Below are 15,632 nucleotides of genomic sequence, written 5' to 3'. Positions count from 1 at the left end.
TCGAGTAGAGAATATCTTCAATATTCCAAAAAAAAAAAAGAATCTAAAAAAATTAAAACAAAATAACTTATAATAGGTAGTTAGACCAAAATACAAACCCGATTGGGAAATTAACCGATAAATCGAATTGCGGAACTTCAATGAGTTAACTATACAAATAAGTATACTAAACCAAAAAAAAAGAAGGAATAAAAGTATAGCAAGCAAGTATATCAAAAAAGAAAAAAAAAAAAAAAAAAAAAAAAAAAAAGAAATAGAACAAGATACCATATAAAAAGATTTCAAGGTAGAATTCGCCAACTGCTGGAAATGTGTTATAGGAAATTGATATAAGGGGACAATATGACAAATAATTTCTCTTCCCGCTAGATCTCATGTGAAATAATACTCCACAGTCTCTACATTAAATAGATGCGGGATTTGCTACAAAATTGCAATAACAGATACTTCAAACATAATCATAATCGAACAAAACAAAAATTATCAGTCATCATATCCGTGACCCCTCCTCCAAAATAATTCGTAACCCTCAAGGCCACAACCCCCTCTCCCACTCCTGCCCCCCCAACGGATCTCCAAAAACAACACTCAAGCCATACCCACCCCTCCCCGGATTCCTCAATCCATCCTTCCCTACCCCCGCGGCTCCATCTCTAAAACTCTGGAATCCACCCCCTCCATATCCACCGACCGGTCCCCCAATCGCACCCGCATCTTTCTCATTTTGATCTTTATCCGCACTTCCGCGATCAAATACAAAGTCTTCAGCTTGTGGTATCCATGTTCCATTTCCCCATACGATGTGTCTGCGAAGTGCTATGTTCCAGGAATATGATGATTCGAGGGTACCGCCGAAGATGGAAGATTTGAGAAGTACTTCATGGTCGATTAGAGAGCGCTGGGGGGGAGAGAGAGAAGTGTAGAGCGCTAGATCTCTGGGGTGAAGAGTTAGTAGATTAGAGGCCGTAGCGACATGGATATGATATGTAGTGTAACTATGAGCGAGAGAGGTAAAGTGTTTGATATCGTTTTCAGAAGTGCAGGCGAGATAGACTACTCGAAGTTTATTGTGCTTGCACGCTTGAAGATAATTCTGGGTTTGTTTTTCAACACTAGTCCAATTGGCTGCTTTGGCGTCTTCGCCTGTTCGAAGATGTGCGCCATAGTACATTTCATCTTGCATTCCTTCACTGGCATTGAATCGAAGATTATATTTCCGAGACATTGTGTAGAGGACTGTTGAGGCTAGAGTGCGGATTTCTAGATTGGGACGAATTAGTCGGCCAAACTGAGAGACAAAGTCGGAACCATCGTAATTCAATGGCCATTGTAGTAACGACTCTTTGATTGTCACACGCATGGGAAGTTTTTCCGAAAACTTAAAGTTCGTTTCATTAAGCCAGGTTGTGAAATCATTAGCCCATGTGCCAGGATTGGAAAGGAGAGATTCAAATGGCTCTCCTAGTTTTTCTGACAATGAACCTGGGTCAAGTGGATGTGGATTTTGAGTGCTGGGAGCCGCATACAAGTCGTTGATATGTGGAATGAACTTGACCCGAGGGCATGCTTCAGTCAACGATTCTTTCAAGAAGTCAAGGTCAAAAAGATATGAAAATGGAACATGCGCAGTATTATCCTTTTCTTTCCTACTTTGTAGTCCGGTATTCAGTTCTGGATCCGGTGTATTGGGGCTATCATTATGAGGTATCCAGAGTTTAAGTTCCGGGACGACAATTGATGTTGCTGGAAAGTTAGCAGACGAAAGACTAAGGATGGGATGACATACCTCCAGCTTCAATGGCATATCGAATACAATTCAATAACATATTTCGAATGTTTGCAACACCTCCATATGGTGCTTCGCATTGAAAAATCAATCCTTCTCTCCATTCAGTATTTTCACAAACATCAATCAAAGTCGAATCATCGAAAGGTCCATCAATATCTGCCCGAAGAGCCTTTTGAACGAAGATTCTTTTCTTCCCCGAGACAGCGACCTGAAGAGTCTCATGATAATTGTGATCTGAAAAAAGATGAAACCCAAGACTGATGGTAACAATGAATACTAAACCAAACTTGAAAAATTGAAATGATTGTTGTGACAGGACCATTTTCGATCATTCGTGAGACTTTGAAGATGCGATGATGTTAATGAAAGTGTAGAATGGAATGGACAGAGTAATCGTTCATACATTGCCATATGCAGCAATATTACCCCTTACGGATGATAAAACGGAAAAGAAATTCAATGTCTCAAATCAGGTGGAGGGTAGCACATATGTGGCGCGGAATCATGAAGCTGGTTCGCAAGATGATATGACCATGTTTGTCACATTCTGTGATTCTCGAAGGATACGAGTTGAACCAACAGAGAATATCAAGTACACCAGTATTGAGGTAATAATATGTAAGGCGATGTAGAAATACATCACGTGTGTAATGAATCTCGAAGTTCTGATGATTTGCAAGCTTGACATGACAAGATGCATTGAGACATCTGAGCAAGACGTGAGAATGTGGGATAGACGCGAACGTGTGGTGTGTGTACATTGTATGTGAGAGTTGCTGATTAATAAGCCTCATGGATCCGCCCAAGTCAATTTAGATGAAGCGATAGGAAACGTGACCAGAAAACAACTCTCGTCAATATCAATGTCAATATCAATATCGAGTATCCTAAAGCATCTCTTTCTCTGGAGGTTTGCTTCTTCTCCATCGGAAATCTCTATCGCATCCCGTGTTCTTGTTCTTCTTCGCGATGCTTGTTTATCCTCCATGCATGAACCATGAATGCGCACACACCGCATCACTCCAAAAGTGCCGAGACGGATACGATCATTCGAGAATGTGATGGTGCAATGTCGGTGTAGCGCGCTTCGGCCTTTTCCTTATTCTTGTTGTCATCATGATATATACTCGTGATGTGAGGGTTGCACCACGAGAAACGAACAGCTGGAGAGCAGCGGGAGCAAAGCAACCTCTGCAACCCCCAAGGCAGTTGGGCCGTAATTTCTACCGGTAGAAACATAGAAGAATAGAAGCCATGCGTCAAATAGCTAGTTGGCACTTCTTATGCACGTTGGATGGATTGGAAGGATTTCATGTGGTACAGCATCAGCACTGGGGACAGAGAATGATTTGCGTATCCAATGAGATTGTGGGGACGTCAAGATTCGAAGAAACGCGAAATTGACGCGTGGAGGGATTGGAGAATTACCAGCAAAACAGAGAGGAGAGAAAGGGAAGAAAGGGAAGAAATGGAAGAAATGGAAGAAATGGAAAGAAAGAAATGAAAGAAATGAAGGAAAGGAAAGAAAGGAAAGGAAAGAAAGGAAAGAAATGAAAGAAATCATTGAACTCGACCTTGAAATCACTTCAACTACCACCTTACCTAATTTCTTACCTAATTTCTTATTTCATCCGTTGTTGCATATTTTGGCTTCCATTACCATTACCATTACCATTACCATTACCATGTCCATCTCCCGTGATATCTTCCATTCACTATATGTCAATTCACGTGTCGACATTTGGATTTCATCACGTCTTTAAAGTTCTGACATTTGGCATTTAACATTTAACATTTATTAACATTTGACATTTGACATTTGACATTTGACGTGTGACATCCGACCCCTCCATTTTCTCTTTCCCTTTCTCCCATGATTTTCGATCCCTCTTTTTGTGGAGTTACGACTGTCTTGCTACTTCCTACACCAATGATATTCACGGATCGCGATATCCGCCGGGATGCAGTCCTACTTGTTACTCGGTATGGAGGTAATTTAGAGAGGACCGAGGAATCCATATAGGAAAATAGATACGCCTGGAAACCCACGCTTTATCACCTAGGTCGTAAGGAGTAGTTTTTATGGTGGTGTTTCATCGCAATTCATCATCATATCATACCAGGTCCCTCCACTTCAACCGTCTCGGAGCATTGGCCAACGCCGTCCCACTCCTTCTTGCGAGACCTGCAGGTCCAAGAACTCCACACGAGCACGACGAAGCATACCATTTACACATTACCTACAGCAAGGAGCCTAACGCGGTGCGCGTCCTGCGACTCGTGGGATCGCATGCACTGTAACTGCGTGTCCTGTCCCTGCTCACGGTCGACATCCCCACTCTTGCTGCACTCTTGATGGAGACGAACAACAGACTATCGATCCTGGTCCATGCAGACGAATGATGGTGCTGTGCAGATGGCAGACAGATGGCGATGGTCCATTTCTCATCATGCTCGCCATGCCGCTACTGCAGCATGGTGGACATTGGTTGCCAACTTTGCACGCCTGATGATATTTTGGATGCGTGGGTGTATGGTACGTTCCCAACGGGAGCAGCGCGAGGATACAAAAGAGGGCTATTTCTAATTCTCGTGGGTTCCTCTGGATGGATGATGGTGGATGTGTGTTAGTTGATGTATGCTAGTTGATGTATGTTAGTTGATGTATGTTAGTTGATGTATGTTGCTTGATATATGTTGCTTGATATATATTGTTGCTAGATATTGGATTCACAAAACACCATATATTGAAGTCATGATAGATATTTTTTTTTTTTACAACGTCGTCTTCACATAAACCTTCTCTGATGGTACAGATTTTGAGTTTATTTGTTTATAAATAAAATCTTCTGGTCCACACTACCCGAAAGTGCATTGATGGATTATTTGTTTTGATCGTCCAGTTGAAGCCAATCTTCTATTTATCACTTGCCAACCAACCAAATCCATCCATTCGACGAGATCTCGACGCGCCAAACCTCCCTCATCTTGTTTGATCCACTCTCCCCTAATTAGGACGCTCGACCCACTTTCTCTCTCTTCGCTTCAACTTTCAATTCCACTTTGAACCTACAGACACCCACTGACACCCACTGACGCCCACCATTCATCTATCCATCCATCCACCATCCACCTTTAACTCCTTCCGCCGTGCCTTGCCTTGCATATCTAATCTTTCCTTACTATCCTATTCTATCCATCTTCACCACACTACCACTACCACTACCACCACCGCTACCCTCCCTTCCTCTGAATAGCTTCCTCATCCTCTACCTTTCTCCCTCCTCCCTCCTCCCTCCCGCCGATCGCCACTTCCCGTCAATTCTAGTTGATCCATCCGACCAACAAGTCTCTCGAGGAACAATCAACCTCCTTTCTTCGTCTCCGTCTCCGTCGCCGTCTCCTCCTTTGTCTTCCTCATTAAATTCGCCCCTGGACCAAAACAAGAATCATCGAAATACCGCATCGCATCGCATCGCATCGCATCGCACCCGATCAACACACTTCCCTGTCTCAGTCACGGTCTCGATCATCGATTTCGCTCAATTGTCTCTCTTGCGCCGTGAGTACTGAGTACTCTGGTCACAATTTCCCATCCGCAGACGTGCGCCATTTCACAAACACACCATACTTACGACAACACCACATTCGTCCTCCCTCACGATCTGCGAATTTTACTACACCACACATTCTTTTATTCCATTACTTCGCCTCTTCGCCTCTTCGCCCAGATTTCTTTTCCTCGTTCTGCTGGTAGAGCCATCGGTGATCCGGTAATCATAATTTCACAACGAACCCTCAATTGTGCGACCGCGATAAAATAATCCATAATACTCCAAGGGTGAAGAAGAAAGGTACGAAACGGTCAATCGCGACGATACGCGCGCAGAAGTCAACCGTCAACCATTGAAGCACGGCCGCAATCAATCAATCTCCACCAAGAATTAATCTCACGATACGCCGGGACCCTCCCAAATTGTCAATCAAGTGGCTAGAAGAATCGCTTTACCCACGAATACCGAGTCATATCTGGGGATTCACTTCCTGATTCGTTCAAGTCTATCGATTTAATCACGCCCTAACCATTGATTCGATTCTGCAAGATCGTCAACATCAATTTGTTCATGCAGGGCCTCTTTGGCACCAGTCTATATTCAGAAGGTATTTTCCGATATTTCTATTGATAGGATCTGTTGAAGTTGAGAAGTGAATTCGAGCTTCACATTGGCTTGGATATATTCACTTCGCGCGTCCCAAACCATCGAACGATTTTAATTACTTCGGATCACCCACCCAAACGTTCGTTCTGGATTCTCTTCCAAGCCACTCTCTTTTCCGATCTCTGCGATTTTTCCAGCCTTCTCCTCACACGTCCAATCTCCTGTAATTCGGAACATTGCATCGCAACGAGTGAGACTTGCTTCTGGCGTTCTGTCCAAGATCGAATTCCCACTTTTCCCATTTTTCCCATTCTCGAATTCGACGATTTCCCGTCGAAGATCAAACCGTTGCAGCTCAAGCCATCAAAACGATGTCACATCACCATGAAAACGGGTCAAGTACCCTTCCTCGGGGTTTCCGCTTTCATCATCTTGAAGGAGATCAGCCAACTACACCCGAACCCTTCAACCTTGTTGGATCCGAGGGTCCACCTTCTCCACCGCGTCCAAATCGTTTAAAGGTCAGACGACGAAATGTGTCGAACTTGCAAGCACCAACTGAACATTTTCTCGCTTCTGTTGCAGCTGCAGATATCCCTATCCCTACAATTGAGGAGCCACAAATAGCTCCCCACGTATCGTCAGATTGCGATATGCCAGACCGAGACCCACTTTCTATCAGTACATCTTTCTTGGCCCCGCATACATACAATACAAGATTCTCATCTCCTCCGAAAACTCCAATACCTTCTTTAGCCATGGAAGAAACAAACGTTCAACGTCCCGATTGGGGAATGGGACTCTCATCGCCAAGCGAGCTTGATAATGAACGACCAACATCTGCCGCATCGTTCCGCTCCGAAGATTCATTGTACAGTGAAGGTCATCTTTCAAGGTACTCTGAAGATGGTAGTTGTACAAGTCCTGAGTCCGATTGCGCCGATCCATTCTCATTTCCATCATACTCAAAAGCCAAGGGCAAGAAGCTACACAATGAAGCCACCAAATCTAACGACACCGTTCTCAACGCAAATCTTCGTCACAAGACTCGAAAGGATGCACCATGGACGTCGGCAATGAGTGCTCATTTATGGTCGGTCTATCTCCTCTATCTCCAAGATCCAGTCGTGACACCCTTTCGAATTGGAGCTTGTGCTGTGCCTCCAGAAGGTGTATGTCATCGTGTTGCTCGTCAAGCAAAGAAGAGTTGGAAGGGACCCAAGGGAATTCACAGTACCAAAACGTCTAATCATACATCACGTGCGGCACCTTCTGAACATGGCCAGCTTGCGACCCCAATTGAAGACCGACAACGAACATACACACAGTGGCCTCACACAAGCTCAGCTACTCGGGCACATCTTCGCGAGCTTTGCAAGACAAAAGATACCAGCGCAGTTCAACGACATATGCACCTTCAATCTAGGAATTCTACACCTTTCACACAACATAATCCTCGTTCACGATACAGAACTCCCGAGCCACGAATATCCGTTCCCAAATCTTTCAATACCAAAGATATCTCATTATCGTTAACGACAAGTACATCCGAAACCATGCAACCAAATGGACCTTTGGCACAACTCGCGACTTCCCAAGAATCTTCCATTGCTAGACCACGCAGATCTATATGTCATCCTAGGGGCTGGGTTCGATCTCGTACTACAAATTTGAGCCTGGACGACTCGAGAACTCGAAGTCTTGGGTCACCATTCATGGCTCGTACGTATGGACCCAGTTCGACCATGGATGGAGCATTTGATGAACCTCGACCTTCAGCTTTTCGCGTTCATTCTGATGCAATATCAGGCCCAGGGCCTGCACCTCGTCTTAGGTCACCTCTACAATTTGATGCTCCTCGTCCTTCAAACAACAAGGAACATAAAAGGCGAGTTCAAAATCATTTTGAAAACTTAAATTCTGGTGGAGTCATCTTGAAGCCAAATAGCATGAATGAGCAAATATATGGTATGCCTCTCTCGGGAAATCAACAAAGACGAGTACGAACTAGAGCATTCACCATTGGTGATGATCTCTTCAGAAATCGCATGCCAGGATTGTTTCAACCTCTCCCAACAGGACCAGAAAAGACGGGTCTTGTTCCCGATATTAGCCCATCGCCAAGATCCCAGCCAAAGCTACTTCCATCAGCCACATTCGATGCTCCACGTTTAAGATCACCTTTTATGGAGAAACCAAGTAATACATTTCCCAGAAGAACTACTCATCAAAAAACACCCGTTCGACACTCTGGAATAGTGACTATGCATAAACCACGTCACTCGATAGATTCTTCCGATTTCGATGAAAGGCCATCATTACAATCAAGACTTAGTCGACTTGATACTAGGCTTGCTGAAATCAGAGAAAAGGAGAATGGCAGTGGAAATTAAGATAGTCTATGGATTGATGTACAATAGTCGATCGGTCATTGTTCCATCGCCTCCTGGGACACATTTATTTTTTTGTCTTGCATATTTGCGCTTTTATGCCCACGATATCCATGAACTATGCGCTGTTGCATATGAAGCAATTTGGAGTTTCTTCAATTCGAAGTTTGAGCTCTCACTCATCTAGCGGCGCCTTGATTCAGGCACATATACTCTTCGTTGAAGCTACATAGCTTCTTATTTTAATCGGCATTGGTTTCCTTGTATTATAACTTGCTCTACTTTCGGGATTGGAATGAACGGCACGTTGGGAAATGATTGTAATGATGTTATGAAATGTGGTTGGAGGGGGATCTGATATTTTATTTGCATTGAGCAAATGCTTCTTTGTTTTTAGTCTTTTTACTTTTTTTATTTTACAATCCTACTTATGGTAGATGTATGGTACTTACTGGATATGGATATGATATTCGGGAGTTGATGCTGTGCATATGAGGAAATGGAAATGGTATGGTTTTAGGTGGTGTATGTAGATATGGGAACGGATGGATAGGAAGGGAAAATAATTCAATATCATACAATTACTTCTTTGCATTTATCCGTCAGACATCGCTCTTCATTATACATCAAGTGATAATAATTAATTGTTTCCAGATCATCCAATTTGCACTGATCATCTTTTAGCTATACTCGCTGGACTTCTTCTTATGCTTAGATTCATAGATATCCATCCAACCCAGCCCAACTCAACCCCCTTCCCAAACCATCAGACAATCGAGTTCTTTTCATATCATAGCGTAATCAACAATCAGGTAAACAATGGGGTATGTAAGATCTTCTTGCTTTCGGACACGAGGATTCTCGTATCGTTTCACATCACATCACATCACATTATATCACATTATATCATATCATATCATATCATATCATATCATATCATATCATATCGTAGCGTATCATATCACATCACACCATGTTGCGTGAGGAACTTAGGCATTAATTACTTATTTGGGATGCGGTGCTATTGAGCTATGTATGTATGTATATGTATATGTATATGTATATGTATATGTATAGTTTGCAGAGGAAATATCTCAGTATACATCACACACTAGAGAGTTTCTTGGAGATTTTTTTTTCAATCGTAATGTAATGTCTTGGCTTATTTCTAATGGTGGATTTTTCCTTTCTTTTTTTTTTTTTTGTTTTTTTTTTGTTGGTGGGTGAAAGGTGGTTGGAGAAAGTTGTGTTGTGTTGTGTTGTGTTGTATTGTTTTGGGGAATGAGAAGGGAAAAATGAAAATGAAAATGAGATGTGTTTGGATGTTGGTGTGGATGGGGATGGGGATGTTGATATGGATATAAATATTAATTGGGGTTTGGTTGTGTAGGGAGGAAGTGTTTTGATTTTAATATTGGTGATTCAGTTCTCTTTTGTTTGTTGTTTGTTGATTCGGGTTTGCAATGCTGATGGTAGATGGTAAATGGCAGAATCTTGAATAACATGATCTAACATCTACTACCCACCCACCTCATTTCAAGAAACTCCTCTTCAGTTCCCCCCCTTCCTTTTCACATCACAACCCTAACCACTAACCCCCCAACCCCTTCCCACACCCAATACTCGCTCTCAACTTTTCCAAACTCAACGTCGTCAATCTCAACCACTCAACATCCTTCCCAGACCCAACCCCCCTCCCCCTCGCATAAAACCCCAACGTGCCGATTTGCACGCGCCACGACTCGCGACAATTGACAAAGCTGTATTTCCCCTTCATCCCCTTCCCATCTTTAAACGTGATGTCTACTTTTGCGCTTGGGAGCTGTGCGGTGCGCACGCGGAAGAGGAGGGATCGATGGCCGAGTTTTTTGGTTTCGTGGAGGCTGCGCGACCCGAGTGATGTCATCTGCAGATAAAGATAAAAGATGTCCATTAGTATACTCAACATGCGGACGGGAACAAAATTCGACATTTAGTTCTCGGTGCACCAAAACCCAAACTCAGACAAACTTACAATCGCAATCTCCACCACCGAAACCTCACTCGCCGGATTCGGCATACTCACAATCACAGCCGGGTGATCAAACGCATTGACATGCAATTTCGGATCCACAAACGCATTATCCACAATATCTTCTTTCGATGGGAGCCACACAACCGTGCCCGGCGTCATATGCTTAACATGACACGCTTGGATGTAATATTGGGAAGGCTGCGTGCTAGATTGCGCCATATGCCTGGGAGGGTTGGCAAAAAGAGGTTTTGCGAGAGAGCGAGATAGGGAGCGAGTTATGGGGGAATGGATACCGGGAGATCGTTCGCTTGATGATAGGGGCGCGAGCGCGAGTGCGAGTTTGTGCTTGTGTTTCTGTGCATGCGGTGTTGCGATGATTTTGGGGGGAGAGGGAGAGATTTTTCGAATGGGAGGGGGCGAGGAAGAAGTCAAGTCTATAACGATCTGTTGTTTCGCAGCTCGACTTTGAATACTCGTAGATACAGACGCCGGGAGTTTGGGCCCGCGATGTGTATCAACCTGCCGCGATAAATTCGCGCGAAGTTTACTCTTTTCCTTGGCGGATTTTGGTTGAGCTTTTCCTTTTCCGTTTCCTTTCCCTTTCCCTTTCCCTTTTCCCTTTACCCCCGGTTTGAATCTCGACATCTCGACGTAAGGAAATGCGCAAAAGAGGATTCGATCCAACCAACCAACCAACCAACGCGTGAAAACAAAAGCTTCCCAAACGTATCAAGACTTCTTCTTCTTCTTCTTCTTCTTCTTTTCTTCTTTTCTTCTTCTTCAGATCCAGTCAACAACCCACCCCAAGTGCCCCAATCCCTCAAACAGAAACACCCAACCGGAATAGAAATAGGACTCTCGAACAACTCAACACAAAAGACTATACAATACAATACAATACAACACAATACAGTACAATACTCGAAAGAACTTCTATCCTGAAATCAGATAGAAACTAGAATCCCAATCAAAATTCCGCTCTCTCCAGAACCCAGAATAATCCACGCCCCGCAGAACCTGAATGAGAAAACAAAGAGAGGGCAAGAAACAGATATCTTTCCTCCAAGAATCTTTGCGGTGTTCTTTGTTCGGATACTTATCGAACATGAAAATCACTTAGTCTACCAAAGGACATAATCATTTATAGATTCAATTGGAATAGAATCAACTGGTGAAAACATATATGTTGGATTCGCTACGCTACGGTACATTCAATTGGGTACAACAGTGTTGTACATCAAAGAATCACAGTGATTAGTCAGCATCTTTTTATGCAGAAAGATTCCCAAACATTATTCACGACATAAGATAATCACGGAATGCATAAAATCACCATTTTCAATTTTCAGGAGAAGTCATCGAATTGGAACTTATCAGTGGAGTATCAAGATCACATCGCAATTACATCTTATTAACCTATTATACTACTCCACCACCAAAACCCGGTTTCCTTATATATCCGAATAATGCAACATGAATACCGTATCTATCTTTATCCATGTACCATCCAATCCCATGCATTTCATACAATTCTCAAAACCCAGTAATATCCTGAAATTGGTATATACACACATCCCCCCTCTTCTTGTCTTCCATATTATACAATTCCATATGTATAGTAAGATCCTCTCAAATCCCCATTCACCATGATTCATTCTTAAACAATCTTATAAGCTATCTTCGCAATGTAGAAGCAAGCTAGTCCGAAAAATAGTAAACCAGCTGTGATACACCAAAACCAGGTCAGATCTCCTTCATAGTCCTGACCAGGTACCCAAACGTTCATACCCCAAAGACCAGTAATGATATTCATGGGTAAAACAATGGTACCAAGGACTGTAAGTTTACCGAGAACATCCGCGGTTTGTTCTTGACGTTCATTCATGCGAATATTGATTTGAGCCAGGTAATTACCATGAGAGCGAGCTAGGATTCTATAGATGTGTTAGTAATGATTTCAATTATGCTTCGAACTTAGGATGAACATACTTTTCATAATGGGATAAATTTCCAGTCATAGTAACAATATGATCCTGAATATCTCCCAAATATAATCCAATCTCACTTCGGGGAGCAATCTCCCATTGCTCATTGCACCTTTTGGCGAATCCCTTGATGACATCTGCTTTGTTACCTAGCAGTCTGTAAAGACCCATGACTTTCTTTCGACAATCACCAACTCTTCGAAGCATATCCCCTCCACTTTCTCCTGAAGTGCCATCACCCGCTTCAGATTTCTTCTCATTGTCCCTGGTAGACTTTTCGTTTTCTGCTGGAGAGTGAAGTTTCAAAATAGCATCATCAATATCATCAACTTCATCTTCGATAGTTTGAATCAAAGGAGCAAAAACATCAGTAATATCATCAATGATAGCATATGATATCCAGTCAGCTGTGAGCCTCAAGTAGTCTTTCAATTGTCGAATTCGTCGTCGAACATTAGCTGGATGTGGTGTTTGAGAAAAGTGAAAACTGATAACCCCATCCCGGAAGACTACCACATACATATTGAGAGGCTCCAAGAAATTATCGTTGTTCATATCCTGCTCGAATGATCGATAATTCACAAAGTAGTAATGTCGAAACAATTCGACCTTCTCTCGAGCTTCCTGCATTAAAATATCCTCAGCTGTCAAGGGATGTATTCCAAAGGTCTTTGAAATAATTTTCATTTCCGCATCTGTTGGAGAAAGAACATCGAGCCACCAAGTAGGCCTATCACCATATCTTTTAGGCTTTTCTTCAAGCGGTGGAGTAGACTTTGGTGGCGACGATTTATTTGGGGATGCGTCATGGGAGGTTTGCCTAGAATGCGATTCTGGAGGGCGCCCTGCGCGAGGAGATTCTGTACGTCTTGATTCTTGGTTTGCCATATCAATAATGGATGATTGGCGAGTTGCTGATTTCGAATCTTCATTATTAGGTCCCAGGGCATGACTAATGTATGCATTTTCTCGACGAACATCCGTATCATCAGCCTCATCCTCAGTTTCAGAATCAGAACTATCATCAATTATAGGACGATCAGGAATGAACAATTCTCTAAAACTTCCACCAGGTTGAACAAGCTCTGAAATTGTCTGACTGTGAATGGTGCTTGGAAATTCTTCGTTGAAGTAGGTAAATCGATATGGTGCATCATCCTCTGCTCGATGCCAGCCTTTGTGAATTGGTCGAAGCCGTCCATTGATCAGTTGAGGTTCTGTAATTTTCTTGGCCCTTCTCTCTTCACTTCTACCTTCTTTCTCAAATCTGCTCCAATCGTCGAGGACAGAGAGATTTGGAAATTTCCTTTTGTGGCGTCGTGATCTGTATACTCCATCATCTTGTTGAGGAGCATCTTCTTCTGCCATTTCAGACATATCAACTGGAAAGCACACGTCTTCTTCGGCTTGCAATGCGATAGTGTGTCTACGTTCTCCGTAAGATGATCCTTTGCGCGGGGTGCCTGGAATCGAATCATCCTCGCATGCATCTTCTGGGAGAGACCTAAACGATCTCATAGATCCTGGCTGAACAGAATCTTGGTCTGGTGAATGATCGCGAACCATTACATCTCCAAAGCTCATGTTCGGATTTGTGGCTCCAAGCACTGGAGACCCTGGAACTGAGGGTGGGTAATTAACATTGTATTCGTCATTCTGCCTAGCCAAGCCGGATGTAGCCTTTTCGAAAATTGTCTTCTTTTTGCTATGATTTGATGACCTGCTAGAGCTTCGGCGACTGCGTTTTCCTGGTTGGAGAAGAGTGTGAGAGCTTTTCGATTTCGAAGCACTAGATATAAGTGGAGTCCTCTCATCGGTTTCTTCCAGTAGAGCTTCATCGTCGGAATTGCTCTTCGATTTACCCGTGACAGGTCTTCGGGGAACGCTTTCCGATGATTTGAATGGGTTGTTATACGAAGGCCGATTGAAAGAAGGACTATCATACATTTGACCGAAAGCGTTTTGACCCATTGTCGAAGGTCTTCGAGGTCGCATACTTTGATGGTCTCTGTCGCAAGACTGTTAGGGTATGCTATGTATCATATGCCATTAAAAGACTCACCTGTGATCCAAAAGTTCTCCGCTCTCGATACTAGTATTACTCAAGTTTCTTCCTCTGTAGAAGCTCGACCTTGTTACACTCTGCGGAGCATTTCGTTGTGCCATTGGCGTTTCAACCAAGCCATTCCCATCCTCAGTCGATGCGGCGAAAGATTGTCTTCTCGGTCTCTTTTTCTTCCCGCCTCGATGATTATTTCTCTTCTTCTTGGAGTTATTCTTCTCTTTCCCGATATTGGGCGTTGATGTCGCATTGGAATCATTGGCATTATCTTGTGGTGGCTGTATAGCAGTAGGCTCCGGTCTTTGAGGTGGTGTGCCACGAGTATTTGAGCTTGTCGACTCTGTCGCACGAGGCGGAGGTGGTGCAGACATTATGAGGGAAAACGTGTAATTCAGTCGAGGGACACCAAATGATTCTTCGCCCGGCTGATACTCGATATGAGGTAAGGCAAGGCAAGGTGAGCGAGGTAAGTTGAGAGTCGACGAACGGGGCCAATTGAATGATGGTCCAATCAAAGTAGCTTCCTTTAACCTGCAAGGAGATAGATAATAGCGATGGAATCGTTTATCGCAATACGATGCATTTGTGATGGGTAAAACGAGGCGAAGTGCAGAATCTGATGTTCGTTTTTACCACAAAATTATTGCGAATTGAAGGAAGTGATGATATTGTAAGTGTTGTGTGAGTTTATGGAAGGAAAAGTTGGTTTTTAGATTTTGGGACGAGCAAAAGCGCTATCTAAGCAGCTAAAGGCCCGAGGAGGCTAGTTCTACGGCCATTTATCATTTATGACGCCTTGGGACTTGGGATTTTCCGAACCAAGGCACAATCAGACAGTCTTAGTTGGAAGCTTAACCTTCCTGGACGTCCTTGGCTTTATTGCTCTCGACGATGGAAAAAGGACAGAAGGATAGGAAAAGAGAAGAAACACATTCACGACAACGTCAAAAGAGTCAAGAGAGGTCGAATGGATAGATGGTAAGAATCCCAAGAATTCACTCCATGAGACCGCCACCCAGATAGATACTACCGTGGCGGGGTCCAGAACCGTTTCCATGCACATTGTATCTAGGTACATATCATCATTCAGCCATTGTGATATCTCTGCATCGTACATTTGTGAGGATCCAGCCAGGTACGATGAACGATCTAGCTTGGTGTAGAGTAAGCATTGCCATTCCCAACAAGCAAATGCTGATTGGCTGGGTGAATATCATCGGATGTAGCTTCCT

The 15,632-nt window shown here is 43.3% G+C and overlaps 4 protein-coding genes across 4 annotated transcripts; 1 reads left to right on the top strand and 3 right to left on the bottom strand.

Annotated features, from left to right (window-relative positions):
* Positions 1 to 254: 254 nt before the first annotated feature.
* BCIN_02g04590 (hypothetical protein) lies at positions 255 to 3,351 on the bottom strand. Its single transcript, XM_001552890.2, has 2 exons — positions 1,787 to 3,351; positions 255 to 1,743 (listed from the first exon to the last, which is right to left on the bottom strand). The coding sequence occupies exons 1-2, from the start codon at positions 2,109 to 2,111 to the stop codon at positions 530 to 532; spliced, it is 1,539 nt and encodes a 512-aa protein (XP_001552940.1). The 5' UTR covers positions 2,112 to 3,351; the 3' UTR covers positions 255 to 529.
* A 1,432-nt stretch (positions 3,352 to 4,783) lies between these two features.
* Positions 4,784 to 9,028, top strand: BCIN_02g04580 (hypothetical protein). The gene has a single exon (XM_001552887.2). It carries the CDS (start codon positions 6,321 to 6,323, stop codon positions 8,340 to 8,342), a length of 2,022 nt encoding a protein of 673 aa, XP_001552937.1. The 5' UTR covers positions 4,784 to 6,320; the 3' UTR covers positions 8,343 to 9,028.
* A 330-nt stretch (positions 9,029 to 9,358) lies between these two features.
* On the bottom strand, positions 9,359 to 11,532 carry BCIN_02g04570 (hypothetical protein). The gene is made up of 2 exons (XM_024691320.1): positions 10,354 to 11,532; positions 9,359 to 10,245 (listed from the first exon to the last, which is right to left on the bottom strand). The coding sequence occupies exons 1-2, from the start codon at positions 10,996 to 10,998 to the stop codon at positions 9,931 to 9,933; spliced, it is 960 nt and encodes a 319-aa protein (XP_024547090.1). The 5' UTR covers positions 10,999 to 11,532; the 3' UTR covers positions 9,359 to 9,930.
* Positions 11,533 to 11,735: 203 nt separating this feature from the next.
* BCIN_02g04560 (hypothetical protein) lies at positions 11,736 to 15,389 on the bottom strand. The gene is made up of 3 exons (XM_001552885.2): positions 14,401 to 15,389; positions 12,343 to 14,346; positions 11,736 to 12,287 (listed from the first exon to the last, which is right to left on the bottom strand). The coding sequence occupies exons 1-3, from the start codon at positions 14,769 to 14,771 to the stop codon at positions 12,011 to 12,013; spliced, it is 2,652 nt and encodes an 883-aa protein (XP_001552935.1). The 5' UTR covers positions 14,772 to 15,389; the 3' UTR covers positions 11,736 to 12,010.
* Between the last annotated feature and the right edge of the window lie 243 nt (positions 15,390 to 15,632).

This window comes from Botrytis cinerea, chromosome 2, assembly GCF_000143535.2.
Source record: "Botrytis cinerea B05.10 chromosome 2, complete sequence".
In the NCBI taxonomy this organism is placed as follows: Eukaryota; Fungi; Ascomycota; class Leotiomycetes; order Helotiales; family Sclerotiniaceae; genus Botrytis; species Botrytis cinerea.
This window is presented reverse-complemented; position numbering and strand designations above follow the sequence as displayed.

Excerpts from the sequence above, each read along its gene's own strand:
- BCIN_02g04580 (XM_001552887.2), top strand. The coding sequence starts at position 6,321 with ATGTCACATCACCATGAAAACGGGTCAAGTACCCTTCCTCGGGGTTTC.
- BCIN_02g04570 (XM_024691320.1), bottom strand. The coding sequence starts at position 10,998 with ATGTCGAGATTCAAACCGGGGGTAAAGGGAAAAGGGAAAGGGAAAGGG. Across the intron at positions 10,246-10,353 it reads CGGTGGTGGAGATTGCGATT|ATGACATCACTCGGGTCGCG; the intron begins GTAAGTTTGTCT and ends CTTTATCTGCAG.
- BCIN_02g04560 (XM_001552885.2), bottom strand. The coding sequence starts at position 14,771 with ATGTCTGCACCACCTCCGCCTCGTGCGACAGAGTCGACAAGCTCAAAT. Across the intron at positions 14,347-14,400 it reads GGAGAACTTTTGGATCACAG|AGACCATCAAAGTATGCGAC; the intron begins GTGAGTCTTTTA and ends GTCTTGCGACAG. Across the intron at positions 12,288-12,342 it reads AATTTATCCCATTATGAAAA|AATCCTAGCTCGCTCTCATG; the intron begins GTATGTTCATCC and ends ACACATCTATAG.
- BCIN_02g04590 (XM_001552890.2), bottom strand. The coding sequence starts at position 2,111 with ATGGTCCTGTCACAACAATCATTTCAATTTTTCAAGTTTGGTTTAGTA. Across the intron at positions 1,744-1,786 it reads ATATGCCATTGAAGCTGGAG|CAACATCAATTGTCGTCCCG; the intron begins GTATGTCATCCC and ends CTAACTTTCCAG.